At 46.6% G+C, this 24,944-nt stretch overlaps 1 protein-coding gene across 3 annotated transcripts in view; it reads left to right on the top strand.

Annotated features, from left to right (window-relative positions):
* Positions 1-24,944, top strand: part of RFX8 (regulatory factor X8) — a 52,169-nt gene that overhangs the window by 6,010 nt on the left and 21,215 nt on the right. For 2 of the 3 annotated variants that reach the window (XM_059891658.1, XM_024999321.2), the window contains exons 3-8: positions 8,300-8,361; positions 9,468-9,554; positions 18,093-18,156; positions 19,609-19,719; positions 20,744-20,821; positions 24,773-24,886. In XM_059891658.1, coding sequence (XP_059747641.1) covers positions 8,300-8,361; positions 9,468-9,554; positions 18,093-18,156; positions 19,609-19,719; positions 20,744-20,821; positions 24,773-24,886 — 516 coding nt within the window. Of the gene's footprint in view, positions 1-8,299; positions 8,362-9,467; positions 9,555-18,092; positions 18,157-19,608; positions 19,720-20,743; positions 20,822-24,772; positions 24,887-24,944 lie in introns of those variants that run through there. The other variant, XM_059891659.1, reaches the window with a different exon arrangement.

The following is a 24,944-nucleotide window of genomic DNA, read 5'->3' as shown; positions in this document are numbered from 1 at the left end:
CCAGTACTCCTGCCTGGAAAATCCCATGGACGGAGAAGCCTGGTGAGCTGCAGTCCATGGGGTCGAGAAGAGTCGGACATAACTGAGTGACTTCACTTTCCCTTTTCACTTTCATGCATTGGAGAAGGAAATGGCAACCCACTCCAGTGTTCTTGCCTGGAGAATCCCGGGGACGGAGGAACCTGGTGAGTTGTGTATGGGGTCGTACAAAGTCAAACGCAACTGAAGTGACTTAGCAACAGCAGCAGCAGCAGATTGTGTAAATGCTAAGTAGAGTAGAAAGAGTAAAGGATCCGTGTGTGTGTGTGTGCCTGTGTGTATATGTATATGGATGTGTGTGTTAGGGGAAGGGCTGTAATTTGAGGGGAGGCAAGAAGTAACTTTTGAGTCTAGACTTCCAGAAGATGAAACAGTGAGTATGGGGTTATATGAGCAAAGAGCAGAGCAGGCAGAGCCAATGTCAAAGACGCGAGGCAGGAGGGGGCTAACACAGAAAGGAGGCTGCAGTGGTTGGAGGGCAGAGACCAGGAAGAGAGGATCAGAGGCTCAACTCTGGGAGGTGGGAGAAGCCCAGGTGTGTAGGGGGTCAAATCCTGGGTGTATTTGGAAGACAGCCAATAGGATTTGTTGACGGAAAGAATTAATAGAATCACAGAGCTTAATTGTTATTAAAGTAACAATAATAGCTTTCATATTGCATCATATTTACTTTCAGTCAGGTTTTCAAGAATAGACAGAATCCACTCAAAACAAGTTAAAAGGAGAATTTTGATTATTATCATTTTTTAAATTTTATTTTGGCTGCACTGGGTCCTAATGGTGACATGTGGGCTTCTCTAATTGCAGCACTCGGGATTCATTGCCCTATGGCGTGTGGGATCTTAGCTCCTGAGCAGGGATCGAACCTTTATCCCCTGCACTGGAAGGTGGATTCTTAACCACTGGACCACCAAAGGTCTCGAAAGGAGAATTTTTTTAGAGGGATATCTCATTTAATCCAATGGCAAGAAGTTTGACTGGACCTCATAGAATCTAATCTAGTGCTGCCCAATAGAAATGTAATAGGAGCCAGATATATAATTTTTAAATATTCTAGATCCTCCTTTTCAAAGTTTTTAAGGTGAAACTGATTTTATAAATTTTAAATTTTATCCCAAGTATTCAAAATACTGTTGTTTCAAGATGGAATCAGTATTTAAAACTCACTGAGTTGTTTTGTTCATTCTTCATGCTAGATCTCAAAGATCAAATGCATTATTTTACACGTTGGTTTTCACTCACCTAGTCGTGTCTGACTCTTTGCAACCCCATGGACTGCAGCACACCAGGCCTCCCTGTGCCTCACTATCTCCCGTAATTTGCCCAAGTTCATGTCCATTGCATTAGTGATGCCATCCAGCCATCTCGTCCTCTGACACCCTCTTCTCCTTCTGCCCTCAATCTCTCCCAGCATCAGGGACTTTTCCAGTGAGTCGTCTTTTCGCATCAGATGACCAAAATACTGGAGCTTCAGCTTCAGTATCAGTCCTTCCAGTGAGTATTCAGAGTCGATCTCCCCGAAGATTCACTGGTTTGATCTCCTTGCTCTCCAGGGTACTTCGAGGAGCCTTCTCTAGCACCACAGTTCAAAGGCATTAATTCTTTGGTGTTCTGTCTTCGTTACAGTCCAGCTCTCACAACCGTACATGACTACTGGGAAGACCATAGCCTTGACTGTATGGACCCTTTACATGTACAGCCCATCAATCAGACCAGCCCATTTCAAGTGCTCAGTGGCCACTTGTGGCTGCTGGGTCCCCTCTCAGACAACCTAGACAAGATTCTGAGTCACCAGGCATCTCCTCTCTCCCTCTGGTGTGTCTGTAAACCACTGTGATGCTGCTTCTCTTGCCAGTCCTGCTCCAGGCCCATCCCAGAAGCCAGCTTCTTCCTCCAGTGTCATGATTTCCCATGATGGCTGCTTGTATGGTGCTTGCTTCCCAAGATGCTTCACTTGACCTTCTGCTCCAGGGCCTGACCCTGTAACAATCTGCAGGCAAAAGAGGCCTGCAGGAAGGATGGGTGGGTGGGAGGAAACAGTTGGCATCTTTAATGCTTGGTCTTGTGACAGCCATCCGCCGAGGCAGATAGCATTAAAAGTCAAGGAACGAACCATGAGTGACTAAGGTCAAGGTTCCCACAGCCTGCTGCAATGCTGGGGCAGTTGACTTCATTATGGACTTCATTCAACTGACTTCATTCAGACCTCTTTCCACCTGTTATTCCCTCAAAAGTATCCTGTACTCCCAAAAGACCTTGGCAGTCACTGGTCCAACTCCATATCCAATGACAAGCCCTTCAAAGTCACCTCCAGCTAGGAGCTTTGTATGAGAACAGAATGCCCTCTGGGGACAGACACGCCTGGGACTCAGAGCTGTGAGGGGGCAGTGTGTTTTTATGTCTCCGTTACAAGGAAGTGACTCTTCCCCTGGGCAAATAGTCCTCCCCCAGGATCCGTGCTTGGCAAGCAGAACACAGGCGGACGGAAAGCCGCCTGGCTCCTTGCAGGCCTTGGGGCAGCTCACAGCCTGCAGAATCAGACCCCCACAGGAGGCCCCTAGCTGGTGCTGAAATGACCTGGGGATAAGGAGCCTGCTCACGGGCCACAGAGGTGTCAGTCCAGCCTCCCTCCGGTTTCCAGTCTTTCTTCCCTTCCTGTCTGCTGCCTTTCTCAGTGTTCCTCAGTGGACAGAGTGGAACTGGTTCCTGACATGCCCTCAACCTTCCATCCACTCACGGCCTGATTCTCTCAGGTTCTTTTGTTCTTTTAAACAATATGATAAGCATCTGTGAATCCACCACCCTATAGGAACCATGTGGTCAGAAACCCCTCTCCCCGCCTTCCCCAGCTCCTGGGAACCATCAACCCCTTCATCATTATCTTGCCTTAAAATTTTTTTTTAATTTTTTTGGGCTGCATTGTGCATTATGTGGGAGCATTAGTTCCCCACCCAGGGATGCTGCCTGCATTGCCCCTGCATTGGCAGCGTGGAGTCTTAACCACTGGACCACCAGGGAAGTCCCTTTCTTGCCTTTTTAAAAAGAATCTTACTACATTTATATCATTTCTCTTTTTCTTAAACTTTTGATCCCCTTAACCCAATTTTGCCCATGCCCTACCCGTCCTGTGACCTCTGGCAACAACCAGTCTCTTCTCTGTGATCAGTGAGTTTTTTTGTTTGTTTGTTTTTAGTTTTGCTTTTGTTTTATCACTGTTTCTTAGATTCTGCATATAAGCAAGATCATACCATCTTTGGCTTCCTCTGTCTGACTTATTTTATAGATTGCATTTCTTTCAAAAAGCCCAGTTTTAATTTTTGTGGCTTGAATTTTTTTAGAAGGAAGATCATGTTATGTGTCATCTTTGGGGACTTGTTCCACTTACTCTTATATCAAGACTCCTCTACATTCATTTGACTGCTCTATAATATTTCAGTTGATTCGTTCGCTCTCCAATTGATGAGCATTTGAGTTGTTTCCCAATTTTGCTGCTGTGAACATTCACATGTGTCTCCTACTGTGCACGTGGAGCTGTTCTCTTGGGCATGTGTCTGGGGGTTAATTTGCAAGCTGATAGGTTGTTTGACATCATTTTCTGAAATGATGGCTCCCATTGGGCTCCCAAGGGCAATTCTGTGAATTCCAGTGATGTTTCCACTGATACTCACTTCTCCACTGAATATTCTTGGCTCCCAACTTTTAACTTCCCTGCCCATTTGTTTCATTATGACTTCAATTTATTGGTGTTTCTCTTCAAAGACAGGTTCCCCAGGGGTACAACTCAGTGTCTCAGGAGGGCTCAGGATGGAGCTTTTATTTGTATTTTTTGTTACTTTTTTGACTACTAACCTTTTTATCCTTCCCTGCCATTATGTTGGTTTCATTTAAAGCTTGTGGTCAGCAAAAGTAACCCTTCATTTTTTTTTTTTTTTTTTTTTAACACATGAATTAGAAGTAAGGTGGCTCAGTGATGAAGAATCCACCTGCCAATGCAGGAGACACAGGAGATGCGGCTTCAGTTCCTGGGTTGGGAAGATCCCCTGGAGTAGGAAATGGCAATCCACTCCAGTATTCTTGCCTGGGAAATCCCATGGACAGAGGAGCCTGGTGGGCTACAGTCCTGGAGGGTCGCAAAAGAATCAGACAACACTGAGAGACTGGGCACAGGCCTCCCAAAACTGCTTTGTAAACTGTAAAACACTCCAGATAAATAGAATATTTTATCCTTGTTATCAGATTGTTGTCAATGCAGATGGGTGTTGGAACCCAAGAGTGGCTGTTTCCTTATTCTAAGTTGCAGCTTCTTAGTTCCGACCTGCTGAATCTTCTACACTCAGAGTCATCGAGCCGTGTCAGCTGTTGAAGCTCACACTTAGCCCTCCCTCAATAAATCAAAAGTGATGTGGGCGTGAATGAGGTGTTAGGCTCTGGAGCTCCCTGAATGTCTCTGGGTGAGGTCTTCCAACCCACCAGGAACTCCCCAGCTGTCTTATCACTCAGCCCACATTTTGCCCTTTCATCACTCAACATATTGATTGGGACACTTCCTCTAAGGCTTTTGAGTCTGGGCATCCTGGCACTACAGCACTTTCCTTATCTGGCAGCCTTATCAGATGGGAATGGGGTGACTTGAGCTTGACACATTTGGGCTCTGGATCATCCCTGCCTCCTTTTTTAAGAAACCTAAGGCTCCTGTTCAAAACCTGTCTTCGATTTCCTTCTCAGTCGTTTCTCATCCAGGGTGGTCCCACTGCAGTGTTCCACAGAAAGTGTTAAAAAGAGCCTCCGGTATGATCGCGGGCATTTGTCCAGCGTTTTTGATCTTCCAACTTCCTTTCAAATCCATCCCCCAAGACACTGGGGTCCTGGCTTTCAGTTCCTGTTGGGAATTTGCCCAAAGAATGAGCCAGTTCAGTGTTGCTGGTCTTGGAAAGGGACTCTGAGTTGCTGAATCTGTGACTCAAAGAAGGGAGAGGAAGGGGAAAAGGATATGATCCCAAAGCTTGTTTACAAGAGAAACAACAAAATACCCACTTCTCACTTCCTGCCTCTTCCCCTGGGAATAGAGTTGATTCCAGGTTCCACACAAGTTCCTGTGCAGATGTTGGGGTGTTTCTTGCTCTGCTCCACAGTCCCGGGTACATGACGGGTCATCTCACTCCCAGTGCAAGTAACAGGCTTACGAGGATGAGGAAACTTCCCAAACGCTGACTTCCTTTTTTTTAAAGTAGCATTTCCTGATGCTTTTCTGATTATGAAATAATACATTCCCTTAATAGAAAATGTGGAGATTCAAGAAACATGTACAAAAGAAGAAGGCAAATGTTGGCCATGGCCTCATTGTCCAGAAATGCAGCCTGACCTCCCTAGAAATCCTTGGGTGATACAAAACTCCATTGCCATTCTAGTTTACCAAAGGATACCTGCCTAACAAGATCCAGCCCCACGTGACATCCACACTCTGAGCTGAGGTTAAAGTGGAATGATTTCCCCAATCCTCCAGCAAGGTTTCTCATGAGCAGGCTACTAGGAATGGGGACCTGCTTTTCCTCCCTCCCCTGTCCCACCACCTCTCTGGGTTTTGGGAGAAGTAAAAATGGACGGAAAATTTCTACCACACATCTTCACATTTGGGGGCTAGGCAGACCCTTGTCTCCTGGTCCGTCCCCCCCGCCCCCCGCCCCGTGGCTTCTTCAGGGCAACCCTTGAGAATGTTCTAGAATGCATCCCTGGCTTTAGTGAATAACTCATTCCAAAACCTGACTGCCCATCCTGGGGCCTTGCTAGGCAGAATCTGGGCCCTCTCACCTGTCAGCTTTTGTTTTTTTATGATTTTTTTTTAATATGGACCATTTTTTAAAATTTTCTTAAAAGTTTTTTATTGAACTTGTTACAATAATGCTTCTGTTTCATGTTTTGGTTTTTTGGCAATGAAGCATGTGGGATCTTAGCTTCCTGACCAGGAATCAAACCCACATCCACTGCATTGGAAGGTAAAGTCTTTACCACAGGACTGCCCACTTGGAGTCTGGTGCCCAAGCCAGACATTGCTCAGTCCTTGACGCTAATTCTTGAATCTTCTTCCCCAGGGTCTGAGGTGATTGGACCACCCCATCCTACCCACTGTTCACAGATCAAGGGATGATCTGAGGGAGCTCTGAGGGAGAGAGGCTCTGAGGGAGCTGTGAGCAAGATAAGGTCTGCAGGAGCGCTGAGCAAGCAAGGCTCTGAGGGAGGGAGGGCTGGCTGAGGGAGCCAGGCTTTTAGGGAGCTCTGAGTAAGAGGGTCTGAGGGTCTGAGGGGGCTCTGGTCCAGAGACTCTGAGGGAGTGCTGAGAACGGGAGGCTTTGAGGGAGCTCCGATCCGGAGAGGCTCTGAGAGAGCCCTGAGCAAGACAGGGTCTGAGGGGCCAGGGTGGGAGAGAGGCTCTGAGGGAGCAAGTCTGGGGGAGCACTGAAGGAGGGAGAGTCTGGGGGAGCACGGCTCTAGGGGAGCTGGAGTGAGGGATGGTCTGCTGGTCTGAGGGAGCTCTGATCCAGAGAGGCTCTGAGGGAGTGCTGAGCGAGAGAGGGTCTGATGGTCTGAGGGAGCTGTGATAGAGAGAGACTCTGTGGGATCTCTTTAAGGAGGGACTTTTTTGAGGCAGCTGTGATTGAGGGAAGCTCTGAGGGAGCCGAGATGAAGAGGCGCTGAGGGAGCTCTGAGTGAGGAAGGGTCCTCAGGAGCTCTGAGTGGAAAAGGGTGTGAGGGTGAGGGAGCTCTGGAGGTTGGTGTGAGTTAGTTCTGAGGAAGAGAGGCTCTGAGGGAGCTCTGAGTGAGGGTGGGTCTGAGGCAGCTGTGAGGGGGGGAAGCCCTGAGGCTCTGAGGGAGGGAGCCTCTGAGGGAGCTCTCTCCTGTGGCTTATGTTTCACGTCCCTTTCGGTTCTCCTTCCTTGATTTGGCCTCATGACTTTGATGTTAATTGTGCCAGACCTAAAGCAATTATACTCCAATTAAAATATATGTAAAGTAAATATGGAAAAAAAAAATAACATTCCAGACCTGCCCTCCTCTCCCTTTCTGTGCCTCCACACAGGGTCCGGCGGGGCAGGGGAAAGTGGGGGAGCCTTCCTGTAGGAAGAGGTAGGGTCTGAGGCAGGCAGGAGAAATGTTTCATGACATCCAACCCTCCCACTTGGAAGCTGAGAATAAAAGAGAGAGGAAGGCAGACCCAGAGACGTAGAGAACATGGAAGAAATTATTACAGGGCCGCCTGGAACATCCTGCCTTCCTGCTCTGTAGTTTTGTAGTTTTACCAGGATACAGGATTTCCCTTTTCAACAGTCATGCACTTGGATACTATGTTTGTCACGGACCTTCAGACAGAACAGACTTCTGGTTTTTAAAAAATATAATTGGTCATAGATATCATATCAGTGCTAACAGAATGTACATCAGAAAGATAGTGGGTAGGGAGGGAGGTGGGAAGGAGGCTCAAGAGGGAGGAGATGTGTATACCTATGGCTGATCCATGTTGATGTTTGACAGAAACCAACACAGATACTGTAAAGCAATCATCCTTCAATTAAAAAAAAAAAAAAAAGATAGTGGGGATGGGGACTTCCCTGGTGGTCCAGTGGTTAGGACTCTGCCCTCCCAATGCAGGTTTGATTCCCTGGTTGGAAAACTAAGATTCCACAGCCACTTGGCATGGCCAAAAATAAATAAATAAATGATGGGGAGATGAAACATTGAGTCAGAAGTAGCTCTCATTTAATATTTTGTAACATTTGCTAGCAAAATCTTTCAAATGAAAAGTAAATGAATACATTTTAACATGAAAATGCCAATCACATTGGAAAAAGGGAAGTAGCATGATGGACTGCTTTGCAGTGTTAGTAATGCCCTGTTTTTAGAGGATTTTTAATGACACGGGGAAATGTTTACAGTACAAGGTAGGGGGAAGAAAGTGGGAAGCAGAGCTGCTGACACGAGAATTGTGACGATGCCAGTATTTCCAGTGTAGACTTGCAGAATCCACTCGCACAGGAAGGCTTTGGAAAAAAGTCAGGAATGAACTGCATTGGAGTTTACATGGTGGTTCCCTTGGAGTGCTGTGTTTCCTTCTTTATACTTGTCTGATTATTCCAAATTTCATTTATTTGTATTTTCTTTATGATTAGAAAAGAGGGAATGCAGGTTAAACATGGCAAAAGATGAAGCTGAAAGTTCTATTTCTAAATTTTAAAATTGCAACTTTAAATCTAACTTACTCTTTTAGCTCGTGCACTTGGTTTTCCCTGATCTTGGCACCCGGAGGCTGGGAACGAGAGGCAGTGCCAGGTAGGTTGATCATTTTGGTTTTATTCTAAATGTTAAAAACATACATTTTGAAAAATCTCAAAATGGATGACCAAAAAGTGCAAAACTAAACAAACTATAAATATCAACTCCTCCCAAAGAATTCCCATAATTAAATGAAATTCCCAGTGCCTGATACAATTCAGGTGATGCCAGAACCGAATTTGAGTCTCTGTCTTCTCAAGAGATTGTGTTAAAGTACAAAAGTCACACTGTATTTTTCTGTTTCAACACTTTCAATGTTTAGACATGTAAATGTCTAATAGTTAAGTAATGATAGCCCTAGAACAATAAAACTATTTTAATTACTCTCTGAACTAAAATTGCTAAGTGTTCCATCTAATTCGCATATTTGAATTATATTCAAGAGACCAAGGTACCCAGGTGATATTTTTAACACAAAAGGAAATTCCAGTATTATCGGGTGTATCCTGTTATAATTATCACTCAGTTATCATTGTTACTTATTGTTTGTTTTAAATCAAGAAAAGTCAGGAGAAATCAGCGAGAGCAAGAAATCACTAAGAAGGGACAGAAGCCAAGTTAGGGAAGGACTTGCCACCCATGAAGGAGTTGAAGGCATGGGAAGTGTTTGCCAAGTTAAGCATTGGGCAATAGTTAATTTGAAAAAAAAAAAAATTGTTGGGCAGCTATGAGCCCATACAAGCTGCTTCCTTTCCTGGGCTTAGCAGAGGAGGAACCAAACTTCCTTATGGGGGTTTGAGAACCTGAGTCCATTCAACAGAGGGAACACTGGCGTTGGTCTGCATTTCTTTGAGAAAGTTGATGGCAGAGACGACAGGAGGCTTTCCCTGTGGCATCTCTCATATTCAAGTGTCATAAGTCAGGAAAGCAGAGGAGGACATACGCGAGCTTGTTTCAAAGCCGATGCGTGTGAGATAGTATGAAATGGTCCACCTACCAGAGCCTGGTCAGGCTGAATGACTGATTAGCTTTTCCTGCTAAATGGGGTCAATGATGAACCCTAGAGAACAGCTCTAAGTCTTCCTTGGCTAGGCTGTCCTGTCTCTTCTCCCAAGCCCAGTTAGTGGTTTGACACCATCTTTAAGACCGTGTTTATTTTTCAGGTATCATTACGACGGAATCTGTATCAAGAGAAGTTCTTTCTTCTATGCCCAGTACTGCTACCTTCTGGGTGGAAAAAGGTGCACCAGGTTAGTACCTGTCACTTAGGTACTTTGGTCTTGGTCACAGCCTAGTTCATATTAGGACCGTTTGTACTTGCGTTGACTCGAACTGGCTCTTTGGCTGTTGTGCCATTCATCCTTCTTAAGGATGGAAACACGCACATCACATCAACACTCCTCTGACATGCACGTCAGTCTCTGGCAACATCGTCTGCCAGAGAAACGTGTACCACGTTCATTTCCTCAGTTACCGTTCATTTTCATCATCATCTCAACGGCCAGGGCCATTTTGCACTGTCTTTGCTCTTCTCCTCTGTCAAATTTGACAGAATTGGCCATGTCCTGCTTGAACTTTCCTTTAGCCCTCAGGACTCTGCGTCATCCAGTCCCTTCCCTAGAATGAGCCCTTCCCTTCCCCACCAGGGCAGGCATCTCCCAGAGACCCGTCGCTTCATCATTAATGACGCTTTTCCTACACTTTGACCCCAGGACACCGAATTCTTTTCTGTCTCTCACCTGCCGCTCCCTCCACGGATGAGTCCTCCTCCTAATCACTTCTCCTGCTCCTCGTCTCACCCACCCCCAGGGATGTTCTGTTGGGCCATCTCCTGGATGTTCCCATGCAGAGGACCCACTGGTCCCTCCCACTGAAGAGGTAGAACTTTAACTTCATTCGCTCCCTCCCATCACCTCTGCCTCTTGACGCCCTCGTTTCCATCTGTGATCCCAAGAGATAGAACCTATGCAGAGGATCACCCCGCAGCCCTCCCTGACTCCCGGGTCACAAGTCCTGTTAATTCTCCCCTCCTGGGTCTCCTGATGGCTCTTCCTGGTTACAGGTGTTTCCTGTATGTCCTCATCGTCTCACATCGATATTATTTTCATGGGTCCTATGTAAGCTCCCTCCCTTCACCTCACCACTATCTGAACACAGCCATGAGACTAACCTGCCCCCAGTTCTTCAGTTTTTCTCTTTCTTGCTCGGAAACCTCAGGAGCTTGCTCTTACCTCCTGTGTAGAGCCTACAGCCCCCTCTTCCCAGACTGGTGACCGTCCCCAGCTCTTTCTATAGGCACTTCCCATCCACGTTGCCAGTTTCTCCCGAATGCACAGCCTTGGTTTCAGCCATGCTCGCTTTGCTCGGAGGACATCAAATGCGTGTCTGTCTTGGCTCCCCATCATCCTGTCCTTGCAAGACATCATTCCTTCTCTCTCAATCCAGCTATCAGTCCAATTGCTTGGATGAATCCCCAGGGAATTACAGAGTGGAAAAAAACCATCTCAAAGGGTTCCATACTGTGTGATTTCATTTATAAAACATTTTGAAATGACAAAGTTTTTTTCCTTTCTAGTTGAAGGGTAGTTGATTCACAATGTTGTGTTAGTTTTCAAGTGTAGAGCAAAATGATTCACACACACACACACACACACACACATATTCTCTTTCATATTCTTTTCCATATGGTTTATCACAGAATATTGAATGCAGCTCCCTGTGCTCCACAGCAGGACCTTGTTTATCCACCCTATGTATAACAGATTGCGTCCGCTAACCCCACCCCCCCAAATCCATCCCTCCCCCACCCTCCTTGCCTTTGACTACGTCAAGTCTGCTCTCTATGTCTGTGACCCTGTTTGTGTCTTGTAGATTGGTTTGTTTGTGTCATATTTCAGGTTCCACAAATAAGTGATATCATGTGGTATTTGTGAAATGGCAAAATTTCTGGAATGGAGGACAGCTTCCTCGTTGCCGGGAGTTAGGGGCGTTGGGCTGAGGGAACAAGAGATGGTGCAGCCGTGGTCACCTTGTGATGAGACACGCACTGTGTCCCAGCCGTGGTGCTGGATGCAGGCATTTCCACAGGCAAGCTACATGCCCACGTGCAAAAATGAGTTTAAGGAAGGCTTGGGAAATCCGAGTGAGATCAGTGGATTTGTATCAGTGTCAAAACCAGATTGTGATATTGTACTAGAGTTTGGCAGGATGTCACCATTGGGGGAGATCAGGCAGAGGTAAAATGGAGCTCTCTGAATGATTATTTTATTTTTTATTGGAGTATAATTGCTTTATAATGTTGTGTTGGTTTCTGCTGTACAATAAAATGAGTCAGCCATAGGTATATGAATACCTATATCCCCTCCCTCTTGGACCTCCCTCCTTTCCCCTTGCTCCATCTCCACCCCTCTAGGTCATCAGAGAGTGGATTCTGAAAAAGAAAAACAAATATCGTATATTAACGCATATGTGTAATCTAGAAAAATGGTGGTGATGAACCTATTTGCAGGGCAGGAGTAGAGACAGACATACAGAACAGACTTGTGGACACAGCAGGGGAAGGTGGGGTGAATTGAGACAGGAGGATTGACATATAGATACTGTATGTGTGTAAAACAGACAGCTGGTGGGGGCCTGCTGTTAGCAGGGAGCTCAGCTCGGGACCCTGAATGATTTCTTACTTCTGCTACCTACATTACAAATGAATCAAGCCTCACCCTTCAGTCCAGGAAAACATGTGATGACAGGTCCTAGGAAGTGGCCAGTCTTCCCCTGCCGACGTCTTCTGCTGGCATCCATCCCCCCTTGGCAGAGTCTGGATTGTCCCTGAGTCTCAGAGCCCTCCTCACGCTGGCCTGTGTGCATGTGTGTGTGTGTGTGTGTGTTGGGGGCCGGGGGGCTGGACAGGTAGCACACGTGTTCACACAGTGTCCTAACCAAGCACCTCCCCCTGTCCTCACACACCGAGGAAGGCAGGTGGCTGTGTCCGCCCAGGGCACACCCTCAGGTCCCGCTGTTACAGGCTCACTAGCATTCAGAACCCGGAGGGGATCCCCCAGCCAACCACAGACCAGCATCTTCCTTGTTCCCCAGAGTGACAGCTCCACTGAGCCAGGCGCTTCTCTGAGGGTGCAGCCAACTGAGGTCTGATTAGCACTTTCCTGCTAATATTTGCCTCGGGAAGGAGAAGGCATCTGGATTTTTCAAGGGCATCTTGTGTGTGTGTGTGTGTGTGTGTGTGTGTGTGTGTGTTTTCTGGACCTCATGTTAAGGAAAGAAATGGAAACCGCGGATGAGAGCATCAGGATAGAGATTTGGCTGGGAGCCAGGCTAGTGGCTTTAAGGACTCTGGGGGTTTTTTGCTTTCTCATCACTGCCACCACCAGGCACTGCAGAAAAAGCAGATAATCTAATTAAAATCAGTTTAGTCTTGAGATAAGCCCCTGTCTCCTCCCTGTCTCCCCATATTGTCCCTCGGAGCCCCTTCAGAGGAGAAATTCTACTGTCAGCTCTCTGCCACCATCCACCCCGCCCTCTCCTGATGCCAGCGGCTTAGCAGGAGGACAGGATCCCTAGCCCGGGACCTCTTTCACTGGACTCCTCACAGATGGCCCAGGAGCAAGCAGACCCGGAGCCCTGGTGTCAGAGCGTTTGTTTTCCCTGGAGGTGAGGGAGGGGGCGGGGTGGACGACCGTGTTGTGGTGGATCCCACTGAAAACTGCTGAGGCAGCATTTCCAAGGAGAGACCAAGATTTGATTTGCAAAACCAATGAGCAGCTTGAGGCTTTTTTTTTTTTTTTTAAGGAAAATGACTATAAATATGCAGCGTGTGCCAGATGCAAAGAAGCCCTTTCCCAACTCCAGGGCACTTCTTGCCTTGCTCCCCTCTCCAGGGTAACATCTTTATACAGGGAACAGACCTCCCCAGATCCCAGTCTTGTTTAGCTGGCAGCCGGACTGAGCCCTGGACCAGGGTCTAAGCGCTGACCTAGAAATTCTTGGCGAATGGAGGCCAAAGTATAAAATGCTCTGTTATTGTCAGGGGAAGGGGAGGGAAATGGAGAGAGAGTGTGTGTGTGAGTGTGTGTGTGGTTGTCACATCTAGAGAAACAGCTCTGCTTAACATGTTTATTCTTCACCTCGTAAGCAACATTCCTGGCTGACATGTCACAAGGAAAACGTTGTCATTTTCCAAATAGAAGAGTCCCTGGTCTATCTAATGTGACTTCTGAGATTAGTGGGACGGAGGCCCAGGTTTCTCTCAGGACATATGAAAACTAGCCCTTGCCCTCATCCGTCCCCCAGTCCACACGCACGCACACACACACACACACTCACTCAGCTTTTCCAACTTAGCATATTAAAAGCCTGTAAAAAGCTTCTAAAATCGGGCCTTCCCAAGTCACGCCTGCCTTTGTTCTCTGTGCGTTTGTTCCTCTGCCAGCTCATGAGCTCAGGGGGCTGCCTGGCAGCCCGCAGAACCCAGGACCTTGGGTCCATGGCTGGCTGGTTGTGCCCAGGGGAGCAGAAAGGCTCCAGTTTATCTTTCACATTCATCACCCTGGGAGGGCGAGTTCAAGGGAGCTGTCAGCCAAGCAATCGTGGGCACCGCAGACCCAGAACATCTCGGTGTCTTTCCCACGGAGTCCACGTGGCCCCACTGCCTGCAGGAGGTAAACCCTCCTGGGGCCAGCCCTCCCCCGACAGCAGGGCTCTGCTGCGTCCCGGGCGGCCTCCTTCTCAGGTATAATCAGGGGTCCAAGTTGCAACCCGCACTTGGGCCGTGTCCACCCTGTGCTTCGCAAGGCTGGTTGGAACTTGTTAAGGTGTGTTTTGTTTTTTTTTTAAATAGGCATTACCTGGTTGTTGTCTAGCAGCTCACAAAACATAGGTGTGGAGGATCCCGCCCTGGACTGCACCCTTGCTGGGGGGAGCTTTGAAAAGCAGGTGAAGCTCCCAAACCATCTCACCTGTTCAAAGCACCCCTCACATCCTCCTCTCCAGCCCAGACGCCCAGACAAGGTGGCGTGCCGTCTGTCTGCCGAGGAGGCCTGGCTTCCGGTTGCCGTTTCCCTCGGGAACGACAGACTTTCAGCAGTTTCAAAGGTGTCCCGTTAGATCATCATTTTGCAATTAAGTTGCTCATAAAAATCTAATGGGGATAGAGTTAAGCAATGTAAATCAACAGCCCCCAGCACAGAAAATAAGGAACCCACGCCCCTCAGCCACACTCAGCCAATCCAGTTTAAAAAGAAGGCTGTTCTTCCTAATGGGAAAAGAATGAAAAAGAATAGATATATGTATGTGTATAACTGAATCACTTGACTGCACATCTAAAACTAACACAACTTTGTTAATCAACTCTGTGCCAATATAAAATAAAATAGATAACCAGCGAGGACCCACTGTATAGCACAGGGAGCTCTGCTCAATATTCTGTAATAAGCTAAATGGGAAAAGAATTTGCAAAACAGTAGATAGATACATGCATATGTGTGTATAACCACTTTGCTGTATACCTGAAACTAACACCACATTGTTAATCAGCTATACTCCAATATAAAATAAAAATTTTTAAAGTTGTTCTTTTCCACTTTGTTTCAAAACCCTCGCATCTTCCTTTGCCCTCCTCGTGTGCATTCTTTATTATTACACATATGTGTGTCTTACAGCAGTGGTCCCCAGCCTTTTTGGCACCAGAGAGCAGTTTCGTGAAAGACAGTTTTTCCATGCCCTGGGGTGGGAGATGATTTCGGGATGGTTCAAGTGCGCTACATTTCCTGTGCACTTTATTTCTGTTATTATTGCATCAGTTATATCTCAGGTCATCCAGCATTAGCTCCTGGAGGTTGGGGGACCCCTGTCTTAAAAGACGAAAGAGTGGAAGAGGTAATAGTGATGAAGATGTGAAGTCAGAGCTGGATTTCTGGCTCTGTGAATTGTTTCTTGTTTCCTGTACATAACTGGGGAAAATAATGAATTACTCTCCACTACATAATGGGTTGTTGTGAGGAGTAAGGGGGAGTGAATAAGGCACTTAGCAATGGGCAAATGCTCAGTGTATTTTAATCGTTAGTGTCGTGTGTGTGCTTAGTGCAATCAAAAGGATATTAAATAAAGCTTTTTGCAATCATAAGACCTACCCTGATATGAATACATACATTGACTATTTAACTTGAGATGTAAAAGTATCAAGTTGATAAAAAAATAAAATGGGAAAAAAATATATCAAGTTGAGAGGCTTCCCTGGTAGTCCAGTGGTTAAGACTCTGAGCTCCCAACGCAGGGAGCACGCGTTCAGTTCCTGGTTGGGGAACTAAGACCCCACATGCCGCATGGCACGGCCTAAAATTTAAAAAACAAGTTAAGGGTGTCTTAACCAGATTCATTCCCTGGGTCAGGAAGATCCCCTGGAGGAGGAAAATGGCAACCCACTCCAGGATTCTTGCCTGGAAAATCCCATGCGCTGAGGAGCCTGGTGGTTGCAAAGAGTCAGACACGACTGAGCAACTAACACACACTCCTAACCAAAAACAGAGTCGTTGATTCATGTTCTTTGAGTAAAAATGGAAATGAAGTCCATCAACGGTGAGAAGATGAAACACCTTGCCTCCACAGTCTGAGGCTGAACACGTCCGGGACGTGAATTCGGTTTTATTACATTTTTATCTTCTTACCTTTGTAATTGCTTCACATTGTTGTTTCACTGCTGTTAGGATGATTTGCAAGGGCAAATGATGATGCCAAAATGATGCAAATGAAAGTCTGGATTAATGACAAATGATGTCAGAACCTGAGAATGTGGATGCAAATTGTAGTTAAGCTAGAAGAAAGTTATATGCCAGAAAGCGTATTCAGCTAACACAACACTTTCGGGAAAAGGAAAAAAAAAAGGCTGAGTCGTGTGGCATATAATCATGTCCCAGTCCTCTTTACGCTGGACCCTTTTTAGCCAAATTGATCGTAAAAGCTAATGAAAGTCAAATGTGTTTTTTATGTGTCTACACTGTGCTGAGTGAAGCAGGCAGTCTGCAGGACCCAGAAGGGACCCTGACCTTCCTCTGACCCCCTTTGTGAGACTGGGAGAATCTGCTAACCTTCATGCACACCCTGGAGACTCTGAGCGAAGGTTACAGGCTCTGGGGGTTGGAAAAGTTCTTTTAGTGGTGGGAGATTGTTATTGTTTAGACGCTCGTTGGTATCCAACTCTTTGCGACTCCATGGACCATAGCCAGCCATGCTCCTCTATCCGTGGAATTCTCCAGGCAAGAATAGTGGAGTGGGTTGCCATTTCCTTCTCCAGGGGCTCTTCCCAACTAAGGGATGGAAGCTACCCCATCCTTCCCCTTCGTCGGGTGGAAAATTGAAGCTCTCAGAGCTCAAGCGACACAAATAAGAGCAGCCAAGGATGCCTGTTCTGTTGTGGAGTTAGCTGCCACCTCCTTCCCAAGCTGCCCTTCCCTGTCCCCCAGCAGTTAAATCTTAACCGCCTGGGCCCTGCCTGTGGGGCAGGAGCCAAGGGGACAGCCCCCATGGAAGCCAAGTGACCTCTCCGAGCCGACTCACCTCCAGGTAACTCCTGCGCCCTGGCTTTGTTTCTGTTGTGGTCATTTGACAGCTTTTTTGTTTCTGTTTAGTCACTAAGTCGTATCTGACTCTGCAACCACATGGACTGTAGCTCACCAGGCTTCCCTGTCCTTCAGAATCTTCCAGACTTGGCTCAAATTCATGTCTATTGAGTCAGTGATTCTATCTAACTGTCTCATCCTCTGTCGCCCCCTTCTGCTGCTGGTGAGTCAGCTCTTTGCATCAGGTGGCCAAAGTATTGAAGCTTCAGCTTTAGTATCAGTCCTTCCAGTGAATATTCATGGTTGATTTCCTTTAGGATTGACTGGTTTGATCTCCTTGCTGTCCAAGGGACTCTCAAGAGTCTTCTCTAGCACCACGGTTCGAAAGCATCAGTTCTTCAGTGCTCAGCCTTCTTTATGGTCCAGCTTTCACATCCGTACATGACTGTTCGAGAATGGACTGACCCAAACCTAAGGTCAAGGGAGAGCTCCTGGGACTTTAGAGAGGCTTGAAGGGGATGAAGGACCTTCCTGCATGAGATGAAAGCCATTTTCCTCCACTTCCTTCTGACTACCACCATCCCAGGCCATCCCTGCCTTGAAGACCTTGAACTTGCATCCAGAAGCAGAAGCAGAGTGTTGGTCTGCTACCTCACACCACGTGCACAGAACTGAATCTACTCTCCATGATGACATGTGAACCCACATGGTGTGCTGACATGGACCTTACATATTATTCCTTCGCAGTTTCCTTGTTCTGTGAAAGTGCCCTGCCCCATCCATTGACTCACAGGATATTATTATCATTTCTGAGTTGATCATTTTCAAAGCTCTAAATCAGAAAATAGAAGACTTCATCTGCATGATGATTTTTCTTTTCTCACCAGAGCACGTTCTAACCATGAGGACATCATATTCTTGCTTCTGAAGGGAATAAACTTTTAAAAATAAATATGTGATTGTCACAGTTATACAATGAATTAAAAAAAAAAACTTTAAGCAGGTGATAATCAGCAGTTGTGGAGAGAAACTTGGAGGAGGGTTTTGAAATCAAAGTTGTGTGTGTGTTTGTGTGTGTGTGTGTGCTGAGTCGGTTCCAATGCAACCCTATGGACGGTATTCCCCCCACACAAATAACCTCACTGCAAAAGAACCTTTATGCCTGAGCTCAGAAATAGGGGTCTAACTAAAATTATTTCTCTCTTATCTGTTATGTCACAGTGGAGACATTGTTGCCTTTGAAAAGTCTACTAATTATAACCGCATTCTCCAAGAAGAAGGAGCAGTGAGTGTTGAATAAAATAGATTTGCTATGATAGACCCTGAAATACTCAGTAATTGTTGAATTAGATGCAATTATTTTCCTGTGTATAACGTTATTATGGGCAGCCCTTAGCCACTCACCCCCTGATCCTCAAGGCAATGCTGGCTGATAATGAGGGAGCATCAGGTGAGGAGGAAGCTGGTGGCTGCTCTCAGTGAACGCAGTGCCCGTGGGACACAGTTGGGGTGGCACTCCTAGCCCTCCGGGTAGGGCGAGCAGTTCAGAAGACCTCTCTGTCCTCCCGTGGCGTGTAGACAAGGGCCTACTGCAAACCCACATGAACGATCTGCTAAGCAAATTGAGTAGCTCAGAAGTGAATAGCTCAGTGAGAAGCTTAGGAAGGCTCAGAGTGCAGAACGAGAAAGCCAAGGAGGATATACTGACCCTGGAGCTGTGCTGCCACAGAGCAGGCCATTAGGTTGGAGAGGATGAGGGGGACTCCCCCGACCCCGGTGCAGTCCAGCAGGGCAGGCTCTGGGGCTCAACTTCCAGCTTCCCAGGAATGCTCTCACCTACTCTATTAGAATGGAAATTATTCAAAAGATGTCAGGGAAATCCTGAAGAAATCATCTGAGTACAGTCCTTCATGCAAATCAGGAGCAGCCATGCCTCCCCTTGCTCCGGGGTGGGAGTAGGGCAGGGAGGTGAGCAGCAGGATTGTTGAGTTCACTTTCTGCCGCATGGCCTTTTTCCATTCTTAATGAAAATGTTTTATATTCTGTAATTTGTTCTTCGAAAGGAAAGTCAGTGCCCCTCACTTTCCTTGTTCATTCGGCCCTGAGATTTTATATATGACTGACCATTTCTGTAATCCAGGGATAGTGACCCAGACAGGAGATGGTTTTAGTTCAGGGGCGGACAACGTGTAGACAAGCATTGTAGAATGTGTTTATGGCATCGGGTTTTTCATAGGCAGGCTTTTTGTTGTTACTATTCAGCAGCTGTGGGCTTCCCAAGTGGCACTAGTGAAGAACGTACTTGCCAGTGCAAGAGATAGACGTGGGTTTGATCCCTGGGTCGGGAAGGTCCCCTGGAGGAGGGCATGGCAACCCACTCCAGTATTCTTGCCTGGAGAATCCCATGGACAGAGGAGCCTGGTGGACTACAGTCCATAGGGTCCCAAGGAGTTGGACACGACTGAAGCGATTTAGCACACACACACACATACAGCATTTGTAATGCAAGGTCATTTTTGAAATATTAAATATGTAAAATATTAAATCCTAATTGCTCTCTGGTGACTAGAGAGTATAGTCTTATAGAGGAAGGTTAGTATCATTTTCAATGAAACAAGAGGAAATAGTTGCTGGGATCAAGAAAGTGCCCAGGGGTGTGGATGAAAGATTAACCTATAGTAGCAGTGAATAATTATTATCTGACTTAAAGAAATAATCTGTCTGAAAATGGTTTTAGGGTGACAATCATTCACCGATCAAGACAGAACCCATTGGATCCCCTTTGTCTGAATTCAGGAGATGTCCATTCTGGGAGCAGGAACTGGCAAAGAAATACTCCTACCACATGGTAGGCTTGGGACTTCCCTGGTGGTCTGGTGGTTGAGAGTTTGTGCTTCCATTGCAGGGGACATGAATTTGATCCCTGGTTGGGAAGTTGCACATACTACACAGTGTGGGGAAAAAAATTTTTTTTTAACAGTAAGATTGCACACATCAGGGAGACTAATGCTCCGTGCCTTGCTGCCTAGGGCAGTAAATGGCTTCTTAGTCTGCCAGTGATCACAGTTGTACAAAATGAACTAAGATTTGCCTTCTGCCAGGCCCGTGAGGACTGTCATTCCCTCCTGGGCTGGGTGATGGTCAGGAAATTCAGGGCTTCTCCTCACGCCCTATAAAAAGACTCCACCTGGGATCATGTCACATTCTAGAATGAGGGTCTCCATCACAGAGCAAGAAAGAGGTCTGTGTATTTTCTAGCAACTGGGTCTGGGGGCATATGGAAGGGGAAATTGGGCTTTAGAGGGAAAGGTGGCAAAGATCAGTGGTCTTTAGAGTGGGTGGTACAGACCCAGAAATAAATGAGTTATGGCATCAAAAACGAAGTGACTTCAATTTTAGTTGAAGTTATGCATTACTCCACATGAAATGAAAATGTCGCTCAGTCAGGTCCGACTTTTGTGACCTTGTGGACTGTACCCTACCAGGCTCCTCTGTCCATGGGATTCTGCAGGCAAGAATACTGGAGTGGGGTACCACTTCGCATAACTATCAGTAAAAACACACGGCCCCAGGAAAGAGTTTGGTTGATGCCACAGCCAGATGGTATTATTATAGGGCCTGCAATGCAGGAGACCTGGATTCAATCCTTGGGTCAGAAAGATCCCCTGGAGAAGAACATGGCAACCCACTCCAGGATTCTTGCCTGGAGAATTCCATGGACAGAGGAGCCTGGTGGCCTGGAGGCCACGGGGTTACAAAGAGTCAGAGCCAGCTGAGCGGCTGACACACACTAGGGCCTCGGCAAGGTCTGTGAGAAGCAGGTAATTCTAGAAGTGGGCTGCCAGCCGAAACGACTCTCTCTATCCTCCTAGGTGGCCTTCCTTGCTGATGAATACTGCAACTGTTGTCAAGACATTCTGCAACGTGTGAGGAACCAAGAACTCGAGAAGGTAGGGTTTTATCTACAAAACGCAAGCATTTATGACTTGTTCTTAACCTTTCGGCTTGAAAAGACCCCTCAAGGGATGTGGAGTAGGAATTCATCGCACTAAAGTGCTTAGAATGCAGCTGTTTTATAGTCAGTGAGCTCTTGAAGGTGATATTTTTATTCAGTTTAATCATCTGGAAATTTTCCAAGGTGCTCATATGGATAATTTTACGCTTTAAATATAAACTCAGCTATTTTTAGATCCTAATTCCAGCTGATCTGGAATAAAGTACTGATGGCCCAGTGGTAAAGAATCTGCCTGCCAATGCAGGAGACGCAAGAAACATGGGTTCTATTCCTGGGTCGGGAAGATCCCCTGGAAAAGGAAATGGCAACCCACTCCAGTATTTTTGCCTGGGAAAACCCATGGACAGAGGAGCCTGGTGGGCTACAGCCCATGGATTCCCAAAGAGTTGGACACAATTTAGCGACTAAAGAACAACAACTTTATTTACCCTGGGATTCTCAGAGATGGTTTTCAGAGCTGTTATTGATACAAGCTAATGCATAAGACGGAGAAGGCAATGGCACCCCACTCCAGGGCTCTTGCCTGGAAAATCCCATGGACAGGGGAGCCTGGTGGCTGCAGTCCATGGGGTCGCTAAGAGTCAGACACGACTGAGTGGCTTCACTTTCACTTTTCACTTTCATGCACTGGAAAAGGAAATGGCAACCCACTCCCGTGTTCTTGCCTGGAGAATCCCAGGGACGGGGGAGCCTGGTGGGCTGCCGTCTATGGGGTCGCTCTGAGTCGGACACGACTGAAGTGACTTAGCAGCAGCAGCAGCAATGCACAAGAAGCAGTTTGAAGCAGGGTGCTCTGACATGGGAATCATCAAGAGTGGATTGTATTCTAGAGTTGGCCATGAAAGGCATGAAGAAATCTTTTAACCATTCTGAATTCTATCTTTTACCGTATAAAATGAAACTCCAGAGAAGCAAGTGCACATTTAAATGAAAAGTCTTCTGAGGCTTCAGTGTTCTAAGCACTTCCGCTTTGGGAGATAATATTTACTCAGCATGAAGGCATTTCATGCTTTGTAGAAAACATTGGCCTGAGGGAGGGACCAGGCTGTCTTCAGAGTGACCCCTGGCCTATTAACACCATGTTATAAACACCCCCAAGTTGAATATCCAATCCACTTCTTCTTGTCTACGATGCTTCATCAAGTACTAACTGAATACTTACCCTGTGACCAGCACCATTTCCGGAACAAAGAGGGTATTCCCTTGGAGTCTTGAGAAGCTGATAGTCTGGTACTGAAAGGAACAGTGTAAGCCAATGAGTGTGATATGGTATGGAAAGTTCTAGAACACAGTGTGATCGAACTGTTCTCGGCTCCCAAGAGAAGAAAAACAGAGACGCCTGGAGAAGTTTCCCCGGAAGAGGCCATGTTGCGGGCGAGTCTCATAGAAAAGCAGAAGTCCAACAGATGCTACATGGGGGAGAAGAGGGATTCTGGGAGGAACGCATGGTGCAGGCAGAGGCAGAGGGTGGTCACAGGACAGGAAGGTAGCTATGACCGGATTTATGATCTCACCGGCCCCGTGGGAAACCCTGACTTATTGAGAAGGTGGTGGGTTGGCAGTGACATCAGATGCCATATTATGGGAGCAGAGGGTGGGGAGGAGGCTTTGCCACAGTCAAAGGTGACAAGGAAGGAGGGCTGGGTCTGGAACAGTGACAATGACGTCAGAGAGAAAGAGGGACAAATCAGAGAAATATTTCTGTAGCAGGCGAATCGGGATGGATGACTCGGAACGTGGGAGGCGGGACGAGGGGTGGGCCGAGACAGTGCTCTCTCATCCAGACCCATGAGCCCCAGAAGCCTCCAGCCTCGGAGTCAAAGGATTCCTCCTCCCTGCTCAGGCTCTTGTTTTTATCATTAAATACCAGAGTCTCTTTGGAGATGTCTTCTTTTGAAGAGAAATCTGAAGAGATTTTCAAATCCGGGGTCAGCACTCACAGCCTACACAGAAGAAACAGCTTAAGAGTCTGGGGTTCTTGGAGTACCTGGAGTCAGTACTGTGTTGCCTCAGGATATCTGAGCTGCAGAAATCTCAGAAGGCGAGAGTCTTCATGAGCTGGCAACTCAGATGGGCCACCAGGTCCACATGGGAGGAGATAAAGAAAGGGCCCTGCCATTTTGTTTCTCAACAGAAGTCTTTAAAGAAGGCTCCTGAGGCTCGGGGAAGAATGGACACATGTATATGTGGCTGAGTCCCTTTGCTGTCCACCTGAAACTATCACAGCACTATTAATTGGCTAGACGCCAATACAAAATAAAAAGTTAAAAAGATGCAGCTGGCTTTCAGGAGGTACACTCAGAATCAGAATAAAGTGGCAAATACATTATGGAATTATAGGCTCTTTTACCAAGGTTTATAGCATTAACCCAGTTCATGATAAAATGCTATTTCACTTTAAAATGAATAAATATTTTGCTAATAATAAAAAGAAGTACCCTTTGTAGAATCACACTGGCTCCCTTTAGCTGGCACTGTCCTTAGTCAAAGCTATGGTTTTTCCAGTAGTCTGGTATGGATATGAGAGCTGGACTATAAAGAAAGCTGAGTGCCAAAAAATTGATGCTTTTAAACTGTGGTGTTAGAAAAGACTCTTGAGAGTCCCTTGGACAACAAGGAGATCCAACCAGTTCATCCTGATGGAAATAAGTCCTGAATATTCATCGGAAGGACTGATGCTAAAGCTGAAACTCCAATACTTTGGCCACCTGATGCAAAGAGCTAAGTCATTTGAAAAGACCCTGATCCTGGGAAAGATTGAAGGCAGGAGGAGAAGGGGACGACAGAGGATGAGATGGTTGAATGGCATCACCGACTCTATGGAGATGAGTTTGAGTAAGCTCCAGGAGTTGGTGATGGACAGGGAAGCCTGGCGTGCTGCAGTCTGCAAAGAGTTGGACACGACTGAGTGACTGAACTGAACTGAACTGTCGTAGGTGAATTCCAACATGATGTCAAGGAGGAGGCAATGTATCTTCGGTTATATATGGTTACATGTCTTCTTGAGCTGAAAATAATTGAAGGGGTCAGTCAGTCACTGAAAATGCATTCTGAACTCTGGTTTGTGCCCCAGGGCCCAATCTTCGTCCTACTGTAATCAGTAGAGCCCCCTTGTTATCATAATCAGCCTTCCTTCTAGAAAACTGCCTCAGGACCAGTCTTCCACCCACCCAGCAGGTGCCCTCTGATGGATGTAAAATCACTTCTAAAATACAGCTTGGGAGACCTTCCTTAGTGCTCCAGTGGCAGACTCTGTGCTCCCCAGGCGGGGGGCCTGGGTTCCATCCCTGGTCAGGGAGCTAGATCCCACAAGGCACACTAAGAGTTCGCATGAAAGTGAAAGTGTTAGTCGCTCGGTCATGTCTGACTCTTCAAGACCCCATGGGCTGTAGCCCGCCAGGCTCCTCTGTCTGTGGGATTCTCCAGGCAAGAATACTGGAGTGGGTTGCCATTCCCTTCTCCAGCGGACCTTCCAGACCCAGGAATTGAACTTGGGTCTGCTGCATTGTAGGGGATTCTCTAACATCTGAGCCACCAGGAAGCCCTAAGAGTTCGTATGCTGCAGCTGAAAGATCCTGTGTGCCACAACTGAGACCTGGAGCAGGTCTTAGTTATATTATAGATAAATTTATTATTTATTAATAAATATCATTTATAAAGCATTTATTTATTAATAAATAATGAGATTTACTTACTTAGATAAACATTTTTAAAAGTAAAATACAATACATTAAATACAGCTTGGAAAAGCCAACAGGCAAAGCTTTCCATGGGTTGGAATGAAATTCATCCAGTTACCGTTCAGGGTTGATGAACTGCCTGTGGGGGACTGGTCTCACCAGGCACAAAAGCAGGGCTCAGAGCTATGTTCTGTCCCTCACGTCAGGTGGAGGACTTGCTGATGTCCTTCTGGAAGTCTCTGCAGCAAGACACAGTGATGCTCCTGTCGCTGCCCGACGTGTGCCGGCTCCTTAAGTGCTACGACGTGCAGCTGTACAAGGTAGGCTGTTCCTTCCAGGTGCTGGCTTGTGTCCTGTCCAGAAGTTGGTACCCAGTGC

The sequence above is a fragment of the Bos taurus genome, chromosome 11, assembly GCF_002263795.3.
Source record: "Bos taurus isolate L1 Dominette 01449 registration number 42190680 breed Hereford chromosome 11, ARS-UCD2.0, whole genome shotgun sequence".
Taxonomy (NCBI): Eukaryota; Metazoa; Chordata; class Mammalia; order Artiodactyla; family Bovidae; genus Bos; species Bos taurus.
The sequence above is the reverse complement of the archived record's forward strand: the minus strand, read 5'-3'. Positions and strand labels throughout refer to the sequence as shown.